This window comes from Aotus nancymaae, unplaced genomic scaffold, assembly GCF_030222135.1.
Source record: "Aotus nancymaae isolate 86718 unplaced genomic scaffold, 86718_ANA_hifiasm-v0.15.2.pri h1tg000033l, whole genome shotgun sequence".
Taxonomy (NCBI): domain Eukaryota; kingdom Metazoa; phylum Chordata; class Mammalia; order Primates; family Aotidae; genus Aotus; species Aotus nancymaae.
The window spans coordinates 63926852-63944066 of NW_026988447.1; the positions used below are offsets into that span (position 1 = coordinate 63926852).

At 35.6% G+C, this 17215-nt stretch overlaps 1 protein-coding gene across 2 annotated transcripts in view; it reads left to right on the plus strand.

The window, feature by feature from the left end:
• The window catches only part of PPP3CA (protein phosphatase 3 catalytic subunit alpha), a 317276-nt gene that overhangs the window by 224884 nt on the left and 75177 nt on the right, over nucleotides 1-17215 (plus strand). For both annotated transcript variants that reach the window (XM_012436483.2, XM_012436485.2), the window contains exon 3: nucleotides 15291-15415. In XM_012436483.2, the coding sequence (XP_012291906.1) occupies nucleotides 15291-15415 (125 nt within the window). The remainder of the gene's footprint in view (nucleotides 1-15290; nucleotides 15416-17215) is intronic.

A 17215-nucleotide genomic window follows, 5' to 3' on the forward strand; every position in this document is an offset into this window, starting at 1 on the left:
GGATGCAGTGATAGACTCATGAGTGTGCAGGGGACCTTCAGAGAGCCAGCCACATTTATTTCATGGCTCAGTTTTGCTGGGATTGGTAGATCTACCTTTTAGGTTATCAAGCTGAATGGATGTGATTTAGAGGATACTTGGAGTAGGTGCAACTGCAGTAGGTAAAAATAAGATCAAAGTGCAGAGAGAAGTTGATTGAGAGTGAACGTTGGAGGCAGGCTTTGTTTAAACTCAGATCTGTTTGTGCCTGAAGGCAGTATTTTTATTTTACTGCATTTTATGAGGGAAAGATACGGTTAGTGAATGGTGGGATTTGCAAAGAGCTTAAGAGAAAAACCTGAAAGTGGCTTAAGGTTCCATAGTATCTTATACACTTCTGCCTATGTGCTAATGAGCATTTACACTTACTTCTTCATTGGCTTTGAGATTTTGATGAATCGAATCTCTGCAGAAACTCTTTGCTTCATTGGAAATACATTATATTTACAAACAGTGAAAATAATATGTACATCAATTAATAATTCAGTACCCTGTGAATGTTTAGTTACTTTAATAATGAATATCAATGTGAAAGGGCTCTGTCAATGATGAGAATTTAAAAGCATAGTAATAAAAATGTGCTCCTCAACACCAACACAGTTATTTCTTTTTTTTTTTTTTTTCTTTTTTTGAGTCAGAGTCTTGCTCTGTTGCCCAAGCTGGAGTGTAGTGGCATGATCTCAGCTCACTGCAACCTCTGCCTCCTGGCCTCAAACAATTCTCCTGCCTCAGCCTTCTGAGTAACTGGGATTACAGGCATGCACCACCATGCCTGGCTATGTATTTTTTTTAGTAGAGGTGGAGTTTCACCATATTGGCCATGCTGGTCTAGAACTCCTGACCTCAAGTGATCTGCCTGCCTCAGCCTCCCAAAATGCTGGGATTACAGGCATGAGCCACTGCACGCAACCCAACATAGTTATCTTTATATAATTTGTTCATATGTGATTTCTATTTTAAATATTTCTGCGGGTTTGTTTTTCTAATTTGGTCATATTGTGTGAAAAGTGGTAGATAAGAAAGCAGTGTCATCTTCCTTGCACTTTATATCTACAGATGTAAAATTGGGACCATCAGCTATCCATTACCTAGCATTCAATTAAAGAAAACGAAAAGAAAATAAGATACACAAAACTCTTTAAAAGCCTAGTCTGATGCTAGTGATATTTTAACATTGAAATATTATTGTAACCATTTATTAAAGGGGCAGTTATAATCAAGCAGTGCTAATGAGAGCTGTGGTGTAATAGGGACTGGAGTTACCTTCTGTCAAAGTACTATCCTGTACCAGTTATTACAACTTTATCAATTTTTAATCTTTACAAACCACTCTATATGGGAGTTGGTATTGTCCTTATTCTTAAGAACTTGAGGCTTAGACAGTTATAATTACTCGCCAGAAGCAAGATAGAGTCTTTCTGTTGCCCAGACTCCTTCCATGGCTCCTTTTAGGATGCAATTCAAGCTTCCTAGCCTGGATGGCAAGACTCTGATTATCTATCCCTTGTTAATCTTTTTTTGTTTTGTTTTGTGTGTATGTTTTGTAGAGATGGGATTTGACCATGTTGTGTAAGCTGTTCTCAAATTCGTAGGCTAAAGCAATCTACCCACCTCGGCCTCCCAAAATGCTAGAGTTACAGGTGTGAGCCACTGTATGCCTTGTTAATCTTTACAAACAAAAATGACGGCTCATATCACGGTAGCATATAAAAAAATTTTATACAATGTCTTCAATTGAACATTAGTCCTGACAAGTAAATTTAAGTTAATCTAGTATAATTTTAGATTTATACTTCCTTTTTTTAATTGCATTTTAGGTTTTGGGGTACATGTGAAGAACATGCAAGATTGTTGCATAGGTGCATATGTGGCAGTGTGATTTGCTGCCTTCCTCCCCTTCACCTATATCTGGCATTTCTCCCCATGCTATCTCTCCCCAACTCCCCACCCCCCGCTGTCCCTCCCCTATTTCCCCCGACAGACCCCAGTGTGAAGTACTCCCCTCCCTGTGTCCATGTGTTCTCATTGTTCAACACCCGTCTATGAGTGAGAACATGCGGTGTTTGATTTTGTGTTCTTGTGTCAGTTTGCTGAGAATGATGGTTTCCAGGTTCATCCATGTCCCTACAAAGGATGCGAACTCATCGTTTTTGATGGCTGCATAATATTCCATGGTGTATATGTGCCACATTTTCCCTGTCCAGTCTATCATCGATGGGCATTTGGGTTGGTTCCAGGTCTTTGCTATTGTAAACTGTGCTGCAATGAACATTCGTGTGCATGTGTCCTTATAGTAGAATGATTTATAATCCTTTGGATATATACCCAGTAATGGGATTGCTGGGTCAAATGGAATTTCTATTTCTAGGTCCTTGAGGAATCACCACACTGTCTTCCACAGTGGTTGAACTAATTTACATTCCCACCAACAGTGTAAAAGTGTTCCTATTTCCCCACATCCTCTCCAGTATCTGTTGTCTCCAGATTTTTTAATGATCGCCATTCTAACTGGTGTGAGATGGTATTTCAGTGTAGTTTTGATTTGCATTTCTCTAATGACCAGTGATGATGAGCATTTTTTCATATGTTTGTTGGCCTCATGTATGTCTTCTTTTATAAAGTATCTGTTCATATCCTTTGCCCACGTTTGTTTTTTTCTTGTAAATCTGTTTTAGTTCTTTGTAAATTCTGGATATCAGCCCTTTGTCAGATGGGTAAGCTGCAAAAATTTTTTCCCATTCTGTTGGTTGCCAATTCACTCTAGTGACTGTTTCTTTTGCCGTGCAGAAGCTGTGGAGTTTGATTAGGTCCCATTTGTCTATTTTGGCTTTTGTTGCCAATGCTTTTGGTGTTTTGGTCATGAAGTCCTTGCCTACGCCTATGTCCTGAATGGTTTTGCCTAGATTTTAAGAAAACAGTCTCATTTCTTAATGTAATTTGAAATTCCAAAATGAAAACATCATTTTTAAAAGTAAATGTAAAGTATTTATAATTTGACAATTATTTTAGAAAAACTGTATATACTACTGCCTCTGCTGAGTAATGTGATGGATGGAAACAGGCAATAAAATGATTTGTCCATATCAGACATCAATGGGAGACCTAAGGCCTAAACCCACAGAAGTTTCTAGTACAGAGAGGGAAGTCCACTGATGTTAGGAAGGTGATACTTTTCAGTACCATTGTTTATGTGTACATCTTCTCAAGTATGCTTCTTGAGGCCACATTTTTATTTCTCTATTACCCCAGTATAATCTAGCACACGTGAAAAGTCAACCTGTCTTCAGTGTTTATTCATCTGTTAATACAGAATACTTAGCAAATATTTCATGTTTCCGTGTTTTGTTCATTGTTTGGATATTTAACTGAATAAATATTTCTGGAATATCTATCTACTGAAAGATATGTAAAGGAATGAAAGATAGATTTTTAAAATCTAGTCAGAATTAATAAATGGGCTCATTGCCTTTGTCAGAATTATTTTTGAGACAATAATTTTTCTTTTCTTTCTTTTTTTTTTTTTTTGAGATGAAGTTTTGCTGTTGTTACCCAGGCTGGAGTGCAATGGCGCTATCTCAGCTCACCGCAACCTCCGCCTCCTGGGTTCAGGCAATTCTCCTGCCTCAGCCTCCCGAGTAGCTGGGATTACAGGCACGCACCACCATGCCCGGCTAATTTTTGTATTTTTAGTAGAGGGGTTTCACCATGTTGACCAGGATGGTCTAGATCTCTTGACCTCGTGATCCACCCGCCTCGGCCTCCCAAAGTGCTGGGATTACAGGCATGAGCCACCGCGCCTGGCCCAATAATTTTTCTTAATACATATTCTTAAATTTTAAATGAACCTGTTCAAATATGTCTGAATAATAGTTTAATAATTTGTCAATTCAGAATTACATGTTTAATTTCCAGATATGCTACACATAACAATAAGCTTATATATTTTTACTGAGGAAGTGATAGTAAATAGTCTAATCCTTCCTCTGCTTACAGCGTTTAAGTATTGCCGTTTAAGAATAGCACTTACTAGCTTTGTCACTTATTGGTAGGCATAAATAGAGCTGAATACTTAAAAGTCAATTTTAACCAAAACCCTTCTACTGATATTCCCACTGCCTATAATTGCCAAATCAATAATGAATATGTGGACTTTAGAATTAAATGTCATTCCTTGCCTGCCTTGAGATTTAAAAATATTAAAATCAAAACAATCCTTTAAATTGTCAAAATGTGAGGACTATCATGACGAGGAAAAGGGATGATTTTCTTTTTTTTCCCCTACATAGAAGATTTTTCTTAACTGAGTTTTCCAGAAATCTAAGAAAGTTTTGTTTTTTCAAAAAATCCATTTGTTGAAATGTCTTATACTACTTCTGTTTGCTATGTCACTTCCAGCTTTTGAAACATTACTACCATTACATAGCCATGGAACAGAGTGGTCTTATAAATGAGCTTTGCTACAAAAGAAAATGAGACTAACTGGAAACCCATCATGGTGCTGCCACTCTGAAAGATTGGTGATATCACCACAGCCATTTAGAGATATTTCCACTCTTGGAAAATGGAAATTGTGGCGCCTAAGACCTAGTCTATTTGATTTCAGCCTTAATAGCTTTCAATATACGATAGCATACATTTGGATAAAAAGTGGAAAAATATTGAACAACTTTTTGTGTATTTTACTCATGGCCACATTGATAACAGATTCTTAATCCATCTATCTAAGTCTTGCAGAACATTCAAAATGTTTCTTAGACAATCCCTGAAATAACTCCCCTTTCTGCTGCTTCACTTGTTAGTACCTACCATTTGCTAAGCTTTTTTCTTCCTTACGTTGCTTCATTATTAAAAAAGCAATTCTGCAAGTTCTGTTTTGAGTCTCCTTATAGATGAGGCAGCTGAGGCCTTTTACAAATACCTCTCTTGTTCCAGTTACACAAGTCATAATTTACTGAGCACGATGGTCAAATCCTTTAAAAATGTAGTAAAAAGAATAGAGTGTGCGTATGCAAAGGAGGAGATTGGGAAAAGCGAATTGGAAGAGTCTATGCACTCTGTAGCAGAGAAAGCTGATTCAAGCAGAATGAATAAGAAAGTAATTAAGAAAGAAGCCACCACTTATAGACTAAGGTCAAACAGAAGGAATACACATAAAATCAGAAACTAACAGAGAAATTATGATAATAATGCTCCAAAAAATTCTGAGTGAAGAGTAATAACAAACCCTTATGATAACAAGTGCCAGATGTCTAGTATGTATTGTATTAAAGTAAACGATGTTCAATTATAATTTAATTTATAAATCTGATTTTGTTATAATCCTTTAAGGGAGGTGCTATTTCGATGTTCATTTTTACACATGAAGAAACAGATAAAGAGAGATTAGTTAATTCTCCAGTGGCACTCAGCTGATTGGGTGGTGGAGGTTGGCTTTGGAACTAAGCAATCTCATGTCATAGTCTGTGTTCCTAACCATTGTACTATACTGCCTCTACAAAGGGTGAAATAACATAGCCAGGAAAAAGCAAAATGCCAGAAATGAAAGAATACTGAGACACAGTATTAATAAACACTAAGATTTTTTTAAAACCCTAGAAACACAGGCTTGGAAGACCCAAAATAGAAACACTAAGACATACCTGAGCGCCCCAGATCTGAGCAGTAATGACAGTCCATCTTTCAGGGTCCTGGAAGGAGTTAATGGGGATCTGAAACCTGAGATGAGTGTTTTTAAAAGTGAAAATTATTAATTAATAATAACTTATTTATATTTATATGTAGTTTATATGTACTGATCAAATTTGTATACATTCGGGTGAAATTGTGTCAACTCATAATGTTCGTCCAATACTCTTGATTGACCGGTGTTGATAATCAAGGACTAGGACTTAGTAAACTACGAATTGTAAATAAAGTCACATCAAATAGCTACTAGTTTCCAGGACTGACTAAACTTGAACACAAGAACAGAGTGATGAGCAAATTTAATTAAATAATATCATAAATGTTGTACATACTTATTATATATTGGCACCACAATCATGACTATAATTTATGTAATTCTATAATGCTATTATGAACCCTTAATAATTAGGCATCTTATTATAATATTGATTGGTGCTAAAATGGAAAAATAGTGATAACAAATGGAGCAAATGCATTCCTAATTCAATCAATTAAATCTTTTAAAGTGTTCAATCAGTGAAGGGACACCTCAAAAAAAAACAATCTCAATGGTGAGAACACTCATCTTTAGGATGAAAACATAAATATAGGTTCTATTAATTTACTTTTTATTGATGGAAATAGTATACTGTGGACATAATGATGGTATCGTATATGCTTGGGCCTTCAATAAGATAGATTTTAAAATGTAGACTATTCTGTTTTGTTTCCATCTGATCACAGTTATGAACTGAGATTAAGAGGATTAATGAGATATTTACTACTGGATTATTGTCATTGTTATTAATTATTGTAATCTACTGTGTATTTTATTCTTGTTTTTTTTTAATTTTCCTGCACTGTTTCTCATTAACATTGGCTAACAGTTTATCTTCATAAAACAGCATCATAAATATAAAGAAATGTTTGAAATTACTGCTATTTATCTGCACTGGTGTTATTGTTTTGTATTTTATTTTACAGCTTTATTGTTTCTTTTTAAATCCTTGCAATTTCATATATATATATGTATATTATACATATATATTTATATTTAATTTTTTTATAACCAAGAATGTGCTGATAGAAATTTCTGTATTTAGCAAATTTTGATTTGATTTAGAGACTTTTTCACTATTGTTCTACATTATCAAACCAGACTGACCTAATAATTTACAGTTTGTTTTCATAAAGTACCTAAAACATATTTATCCTTTGAAAAGGTAATATTCCCTATGGGAAAATATTATTTTGAAATATACCTCTTTAGTGAATTAGAACTCTGTTGTTTTTTCTTTTTTAGTTTATTTTACTATAGATACAGATTTCTAGATAGAAGCAAATTTCTAGATGGACACTGTCATGAACTGCAGTGTCACCGTTATCTGAGTAACTGCCTGATTTTAAAAGTTTGTGCATTCTGTTAATGAACTACACATATCTAGGCAATCTGGTTTGTACTTGAACTTTTCATCCACTTATGACTCCATAAACCGGGATTACCAGCAGGAGGAAACAGATATATACTTGTAGTACCCACTGTGGTTAACCTCTAACAAAACCTCTAAATTAAATCTTTCTCTACAAAATTGTAGATTTTAGAAAAGAAAAAAGTTTTGGTAGATAGAGTATCCAAAAACTAAACAAATACATTTAATAAATTAATCTCCTCATGCTGCGAATTAGACATAAATTTAGTTCCCTAACATTAGGGATTTTATTGTCTTGGGAAACTGTGGCTATTACCGAAGAAATACTAGGTTGAAGTAAACGAGGCTGAAAGTAGTGTGGAGCCCCAGTGGTGAAAATTGCTGAACGATTAAGTAACGTCTTTTCTGAAGGAAAAATTGTCATCTGTTAGTTTAGTGTGAATTGGAAAAACTTGTATAAGAAGTTATTCTACTTCATGCAAGTCTTCCAAGATGATAAAAGCCAGTATTTTGGAGAAAAAAGGACTTTATAGAAAAATAAACAATGAGTCAAGAATTAAAACCACTGATTTCTAAATCATAGTATTGATACAGTCTTGCCTAACAATTTTGAAATGCTGGCCCATTAAAAATCTATTTTTCATTTGCAATTTATTAATTTATTGTTTCACAATTTTTAACAACATACTCCTCTGTCCCTAGACAACCTAATTTGTATAAGCTTTCTTTAACCTGAAATTATATGATATTATAAAATTTTTGCTCAGTATCAACAAGTTGACCCAATGGTGTTCTTTAACAAATTTCCCTTTCATATACTCAAGTAAATAGGACCAAATGTGTAAGTCTTTGCACTAAGTCAAAATATTAAGCAATTTTATGTGAAAATGTATATTTTATATTACGTTAGTTATGTATCTTCTATTCAGGATGACAGTTTTATCGGAGTCCTCTTCAAGCTATTATGTATAGCTCTTATAGTGGAACCTTATCTTAAAGTGTTCATTATTACCCACTTTGGTTTACATTTTCTAATGTAATAATTTAATTGCCAATATAAACTTAGAAACAGCAGAATTCTTTGAAAAATAATGAAATTATAATATAGATATGCTTATTTGAACATTTGCTAAGTTCATTTAGACTTACATACCTAACACTTAAATAATACAAGATTGGTTCTTGTTTGTTTTGAACACCTGTCCCTCTACCAGCATCTCTCTGGTCAGAAGATGCAAGGCAAATGCTTGGTTCTGTTGATGTTTATCTTTCTGATTTGTCCTCTCTCCTTTGCCAAGATTCTATTCTCAAGGGCCTCTTTGTCCTCAATATGCTGGCCATTATCTTCTGTACTTAGGAGCACACTGGTTTTAGAGACTCTTAGACTCGCCCTGTGACTGATTCATTGTACACTTTGTGTATTGCGAGAGCTTACTCGGCTGACTACAAAGAGTCCCTTGTCACTGCTCTAGCTCGTTACTGTTTTCTCCTCAGCACTACTTTTCTGTAATATAGTAAGTAAAGTCCTGAACTTCTGTTGAATGACTCCCGGACTACCACACTGCTCCCTAATCTCTGAATTCCTCCTTGGTGGTGGGTGGCTTTATACACACACAAGTTAATATTTACATTTATGTTTGTATATACTTGCACCTTCATGCCGTGATTTCAAAGCTTAATAAATAGCTTTCTTACAGTGATATTGGGGCAGGGGGCAGCTCTTCCATTCCCTAAAAAATAAAAACAAATACTTTCTGCATGTTATTTTTCCGTTTCCTATTTCAAACCTCAAAAGGCTTCAACTTACATGAAAAGTCTTTGGCACCACTCTGTGTGAAAATTATTTCCCATAAATTTTTATTTAAAATGGGCTAAACAAAGACCTGGAACCAACCCAAATGCCCATCAATGATAGACTGGACAAAGAAAATGTGGCACATATACACCATGGAATACTACGCAGCCATAAAAAACGATGAGTTCGTGTCCTTTGTAGGGACTTGGATGAAACTGGAAACCATCATTCTCAGCAAACTGACACAAGAACAGAAAACCAAACCCCACATGTTCTCACTCATAGGCTGGTGTTGAACAATGAGAACATGTGGACTCAGGGAGAGGAGCATCACACACTGGGGCCAGTTGGTGAGGGGCTAGGGGAGGGACAGCAGGGGGTTTGGGGAGGGTGGGGAGGGATAACATGGGGAGAAATGCCGGCTATAGTATGCACCTGTGCAACAATCCTGCATGACCTGCACATGTACCCCAGAACCTAAAGTAAAATAAAAATAAAGAAAAATAAAATAAAATGGGCTAAAGCCATGGAGGCAAGGAAGCAATATTAAAAGGCAATTATGCAAAAGTAGTTGTTTGCTTAGTCCTTACTTTGTAGTTGATTACATAGGCAGAATATATATGTTTTTTGATAGAAGAGATAAGTAATAGTGTGTAAACATCACAGGATATTGGCCACTCTTGCACCATTTGGTTAGAGGAGCCATATTCAGAACTGCTGAGTTACCCAACTTAGGGAAATTACCAAGATAGATTACATTAGATTAATCTCACCAAACAGATGAAACTGCTCGGTGTATCTGATAGTTCTTACTTCTCCAGTACAAAAACAAATGGCAGGTTATTTCTCACAGGAAAAATAACCATCAATATTTTTGTCATATAAGGTTGCTAACAGATATGAATTGTAATACTCCAGAAAAATAAACTTATGTTCTATTTCAGTATCTTTAATGTGTTAATTTTGTTAAATGCTGTAACTTTCTGAATATCTGACATAAGTATACACAGTTCTGTTAATAATCTGCTGAAGACATAATACATTTTTTGGACTATTCAGCCAGATGGATGGATGATTTCCTAGAGTGCCAGGAGTGTTTTAAATACTTGTATTGTGCATCTATGTTACTGATGCTTTTTAAACATCATAAGTATTGGGGTACTTTACCTACCAGCATTCTCATGAGGAATGAGAAGCAAGTAATGGAAAGCCAGGAGAATGTGGGAAGCATTGCTGTGAACTTGCCTTGAAGGCAAAAAATTGTCAGAGCCTGGTTGTTTGAGAAGTGCTGTCAAGGCCAAGTAAAGTAGAAGAGAAAGGGACCTGGTCTTCTGGGGAATTTCGAGCCCTAAGCAACCAAGCAGACAACTTGTATCATTAGTTGGCATTGGCATATTATGCTGCTCTTTGGACATCAGTATCTTGGGTACCCAAGAAGATAGAGGATGGGGACCAATAGGAAGTGCATATTATAGCCTAGTAAGCCTTTACTCTGTGTGATGCCATGGGCCCACCCTCCATCCTTTTGGCTACCTCCTGGATACTGCAGTATGGTGACCACTTTCTTCCTGAAATTTGATATCAAGACAGTGAATGGGATAATAGGACTTAAGGATAAACCCTTATCTTACAGCTGGAATATCCAAGGCCTGAGTAATAAATACAACAAAATGCCCAAAGAAATGTGGTGTTATCACCCCTCTTAGGTTCATCCCTCCCGCCATCTATCACTTACTCTGATTCTTTCATATAACGATGAAGTCCTAATCTCACAGCAACCTAGAATAAGCAGTAAAAGAGGTTGCCTTCCAAATGTTCATCCCCTCCACACATAGCACCTATGAGAGGAACCATGCTAGTGTGCAGAATGAGGGCTGTGTGTGCTATGGGAGGCTCAGAAGCATAGGTGTATTTAGTCATAGTAACTAGCTTGTTAGTGAATCTGCATCTCTGGAGATTCTGATTCAGGGCCCAGAAATCTGTAGTTTTGAAACCTCTCGAAGTGGTTCCGATGTAGAATTAGGTGGAGAAAACAACCATAAGATATGTGGAGGTTCCACATTCTATCCCAGACTTGCTGCACACCATATTGAAACCTGTAACTTAAAGGCTTAAAACAAGTACGATCTCAGATAAGTCGAGGCCGTTGGTTTCCATCAAAGCAAACTCCACAAACTTGTCAATCTCTGTGAGTCCCAAGGGCATCTCAAAATCTCTGGCCTTAGTGAAGGATTTTCAAGTTAAGCATGGCATAGCCCTAGTAGAAGAATGCCAGCCCAGCAGGTGTTTCTAGTGTGCCGCCTGGGCACACGGGTCTAGGCACTAGGGATATGGCGAACAAGACCGACAAGGTACCCAGCTTAGCAGAGGTTGGATTTCAGTGGGAAGAATCAGAGAAGAAACAAGCATGCAAATAAATCAACTAGATAATGCTGATTGTGGCATAATTACTGTGAAGAAAGTAAAGGATGATGGTGGAGAGACTTTGCTTCTTTACACAGGTTGGTCAAGAAAGACCTTACTGGGCATGTGACATTTATCTGAGACCTTATGGATGAAAGGAAGGCAGCCTATGAAAATTCAAGGAAGAAAATACCTCCATTTTTAAAATTATGTTTTATTTGAGCTACTATATTCTTTTGTTGGGCTTTTAATCTTTTTATGTTTATGTATGCACATCGTTTTCCTTTACTGAGCGTCATGATAGGTGGCCTTTCTATGAAAGACCTATGGCTGCTCTAAGGTAAAGTCAGTGAAAGTGTGATGATCAGATGTGTAATAGATTTCAGGGTATTTTGTTTTCTATGCAGAGTTTACAGCAATTGCTCCTTTCTAGTTTATATCATCAAGCCAAAATCCAGTTATTGCAGTGATCTTGTAAATCACTGAGATTATCTCTTATCGCAAAATTATTATAGACCAGAAAGAAGAGATTAATTTCGTTTTTATAAAACTAAATTCATGATAATGTACTTCTGTACTTCAACAAAAGGAAACATATCCTCATAATGTTTGCATTGTCTAGAGACTTTTTTTTTTCATTCTGGCTGTGAGATTATGCTTCAGTTGTATGTTAGTTGCTATAATTGCTTGATGCCTAACCTGCAGTTTACAATGTAAATTAATGTCTTGGTATTTATGTCATTTACATATACAGAGGTAAAAAGCAATTATCCTTGAATCTTCAGACATGGCCAGGAATTAAAATGGAAGGATAAAAAAGGTGTAAGAAGCCAGAAGGGGGAGAGAAGATGCTTTAGCATGTCCCTAGAATGCCTTCCACTCTGGCATTCCTTATTCCCCCCCAGCTCCAAGCACCGGATTTCTATTCTGTCTGGGATCTTGACATTTTTAGATACAGCCATTTTGAAATGCCACTTTGATACAGCATTTGTTAAATTCTTATTAGACTCCAGAAATTCTTCTAAGCCTGTTATGATATTAACGCATTTAATTCTCACCATAGCCCAATAAGGTAAGGTAGCAATACCACCCCCATTTTATTGATAAATACATTTGAAGCTCAGAGAAGTTGAGTCAATGTCCAGGTTGGAGCCTGAGTAGTGTGGATCCAGAGACTAGGCCTTTAAGTGATACCCCACCCTCTAATGCCTTTGATTAGCCATTTTGTCTTGGGGGTATTTTAATAATAGCCTAAAACATAACTATTAAACTTGCCATAGGAATTCCAAATAGTGTCTGAAGCCTGTGACTTAGCCCCTCACCTGAGTTCCTGTTTTCCCTGAGCCTTACTTACCAAATGTTTGACCCTCACCTCTCTGTTAGGGAGCGAGCCGGTAGCAAGACATGGGCTATACACAGTGTCACGTCACACTCATTGACATATGAAGGGCTGCATAAAATCCGATGCAAAGAAATGTTTTGCTTCATAATTTGTTTCCTTGAAGTTCCTTCCTTCAACTTCTAAAGTTAATAGAGAGCACGTGAAGGTATGGTTTCCAACTATGTATTTTCTGTATTGTAATTTTTGGTTTGAAACATGTCATATATATGACAGATACCAAGATTCCTACAATTTGAGAGCAACTGGCACTTGTGATAAGTAATCCATACCAACTATAACTTCAATAGATACATAGGTAGAAAAGTAATTATATTATTACTTGTTAGTTAATAAGCTTTATCCTTGCCTATTTAAAAATTTGGTAATAAAAATGTGCTAATTACGTTTTTAAGATGGATAATTTTTAAATTTTGCTCATATCATATTATATATACACATATATAAAATATATAAAAGTTTTAAGAAGTGTTTTACTATTTATATTAGTTTTTACAGCTCCAAACATAGCTGTGAAATTCTCCAGAGCAGGCACTGGCATCCATGCCTGGCAGCGTTTGGACCATCCCATCCAGTGCTCTTTATTTATTTCCCCCTGGCTTAGATCTCACATATGATTACAACAAAGTATATGATGTGTCTCACAAACCAACTTCTTAATGCCTCAGAATATGGATTTATTTGCTCTAGGAATAAAAAATTATTTGTAAACTATCTTCTAAAACGTATTTTTTCAAAAATGGAAGAATATGTTTCTACTGTGTATCTCATGCTCAATAGAGGGAAGAAGCTATATGATCTCAGTCTGCCAAAGGGATGCATTAGTAGTTAAAGCTTCTTGTTATTTACAGCCATTTCGTTAGTATCTAAGGTTATCAAGTGCAGACATTCTAAAATGGAATCCACCTGTACCTGCTTCATGCTTATAGTGCTGTGGGTTTTTAGTAGCTAATTCTTGATAGTAAAGATAGGAATTTATAGCATTTAACATTTTTATTTAATTGTTTTATAATTGTTTCATCATTAAACTCACTTGATTATTTTTTCTCTGAACTTTTGTCAAATAAAGGAGTAAAATTTAAAACATTTCAATAACTTGCTTGTAATTGCAGGATATAATGTGTTAAGATCTACTCCTGATTTCGTATTCGCGAATACATTCATTCTGTGTAACTGTTGGTGTTACAGAAGCGGCCACATCATGTTCACCATTCAACACAAAATTTTTAAAATGTTACATATGCACACGCACACACACATATATATGTATAAATATATAAAAATATCAAAGATACCATAATGTGGTAGCTGACAGAAAAAGCTTTGGATCAGGTGAATCGGAATTTAAGCCCTGGATCATTTATTTTTATCAGTGACCTTACCAAGCAACATAACCTCTCTAAGCTATATTATTTCCTTATCTGTATAATAGAAATAAAAATATTATTTTTGTTTATTTTTTTTTTAACATGAAATCTCGCCCCGTTGTCCAGGCTGGAGTACAAAAGCATGATCTTGGCTCACTGCAAACCTTCACCTCCCAGGTTCAAGTGATTCTCCTGCTTGATAATCCCGAGTAGCTGGGATTACAGGTGCACATCACCATGCCTGGCCAATTTTTTGTATCTTTAGTAGAGATGGGGTTTCACCATGTTGGCCAGGCAGGTCTCCCAACTCCTGACCTTATGATCTGCCCTCCTCGGCCTCCCAAAGTGCTGGGATTACAGGCGTGAGCCACCATGCTTGGCCTAAAAATAATATTTTTTAGAGCTCTGAAAGTGGAAATGAAATAAATATTAAATAAATGATTTTTTTAAAAGAGACAAAATAGCTCTTCCAAGAGAGTTGGTTTAAAAGAGAAAGTGAGAATGTTAAGAAATACCAGTTCCCAGTAATTTTTTGGTAGTATTTCACAGTTTTTAATTCTTGTAGTTTTTTTCACTTTAACATTTTATAAAAATGCTCCTTATAATTTACGTTTAATTGGAGTTTTTTTCTTTCTTTCTTGGTACATAAACTAATGATGTGTCTTACAATAGATAACATTTTGGATTCAACGAAATGCAGGTTTTATGATACATATCAAAGTTTCTTTCTCTTCAGGAGGCAGTAATGTGTAGTGGCCATGTATTCAGACCTCAGTTGTGCATAGATTATGCCAAATTCCTGAACCATTCTTTGCGTCATCTCTTACCTGCAAAATGAAAACATGTCTCATGGCATTATTAGGGTTAAATTAGAAAATGTGTATAAACGTCCTAGCAGCGTCTCATACAGAATTGTTAAGTGCACAGTGATAGCCGTTATTGTTATTATTGTCTTCATTTTTTATAATTAATCTGTATACTAGTGGACCCAGACATTAGAGCCAGATTTGCCACTAATTAACTTTGGAAACCTGAGCAAAGTCCTTAGCTTTTCTATCTTACTTTCTTGTTCTGCAAAAGAATGTTTTGGCCCAGATAAACTTGAAATTAAGTCTGGATCTAAAATTTTGGAATTTTATTTAATTTGAATTCCTAACATACTATGACCATAAAATGAATTTTGTTTCTTTCAGTTTGTGGGGACATTCATGGACAATTCTTTGACTTGATGAAGCTCTTTGAAGTTGGGGGATCTCCTGCCAACACTCGCTACCTCTTCTTAGGGGACTATGTTGACAGAGGGTACTTCAGTATCGAAGTAAGTCTACATCATATCTTCTTAGCTCTTCGGTTATGGATCAGCAATATCTCAAAAAAATAAAAGCAATAAATGTTACTGCCTCATGGAAACCTCTAACAATGAAATGTATTGTGCTTAATTCATAGGAAATTACATGTTCTGTTTTCAGTTGATTCCTATATGTTTTTTGTTTGTTTGTTTTTGAGACAGTGTCTGGCTCAGTCACCCAGGCTGGAATGCAGTGGTGTGATCTCTGCTCACTGCAACGTCCGCCTCCAGGGTTCAAGCCATTTTCCTGCCTCAGCCTCCTGAGTAGCTGAGATTACAGGTGCCCACCTCTACGCCCAGTTAATTTTTGTATTTTCATAGAGATGGAGTTTCACCATGTTGGCCAGGCTGATCTCGAACTCCTGACCTCAGGTGATCCACCCACCTCAGCCTCCCAAAATGCTGGGATCACGTGCTGGAAACCAAGCCCAGCCTGACTCCCATATTTTTTAATAGAGATGCCAGAAAAATGGTAAATAGTAAGATCTTGCCTTTCGTACATTTTATATATTTGCAAATTTGCAAAAATTACATCTTTGTTTACAATAAATAATTCCATTTTCCATTGAAAGAACTAATCAAGGTTGATCAAATAAGCAGGTATGGATTTGCATGTTTATGCCTTAAAATTCTGAGACAGTAACTTACCTGTGTAAATTGATAATGAAGTACATGTGTCTGTGTCTGTGACTGTGCGTGTGTGAATACACTTATAGCTGCTGTATTTTGTCTTTTTTGGCACCTGTCATCTAACTAGGATCATTTGTCAAACTCATTAATTAAAACAAAACGATAACCTTTGGGGAGTAGAGGTTCTTCCACAGCCTCCCATCTGCATCTGCTTTAAGTACATAAAACCACATTTGAAATAAAGGCAGAGACATAGTTTTATTCGTATCTTTGTTCTTCTTGGTGCCTAACATGGTGTGTTAGTAAATAATTTATTGAAAGAAATGGTTTGAAATTGAATAGGTTTTAAAGAATCAGACCTTGTGTATAGTAGCTGACACGTGCTATCAAAAAAGAGCTTTAAAAAGGAAAATGATTGTTCTTAATTAAAGAGAGAAATCAACATTATAGAGACTCACACCAACATCATATATTCATAATAATCATTGAAAAAGATTCCATATTTCAAAAAAATTTATTATAGTTTTATTTACTAAAAGGATATTTAATGTTAAAAGCATGTCATCCTTAAACAGCTTTTCTTTATAAAATTATATTAGTTGTATTTTTTGGTTATTTAATTCACCTTTAGTCACTGATGACACACAGACACAGAAAAGTTTATACAAACATATATGTATTTCCACCAGCATAATAATCCCTTCTGCATTTAAATATCACAGATTTCTTAATTACTCCTGGTGACAATGGAAGAAGAAGGAATTGTAATGGTGTATAAATCCCAGAAGAGAAAATAAATTCCTACTATTTCCTCCATTTGATAAACAAGTATTGTCAAGCATATAAAATGTATATGCACTATGAATAGGACTGTGAGGAATTTTAAAAAATGTAATATACATTCTTGCTGTCTAGAAACCTAAATCTATGTTGGAAAATAGAACCATAAAAATCTGTATAGAATCAGAAGCCTGGAATAGGTGATCATTCAGGTTCAGTTATTTGAATGGATTATTAAAACCTTGTGATTAAAGGATGTACAAAATAATAAGTGTGATAGGATTAGAGAAAAGTGAGAGAATATTAAGTACACACATGTTTGGGAAAGACTGAATCAAAGAACAAGTAAGATTTAGCTGG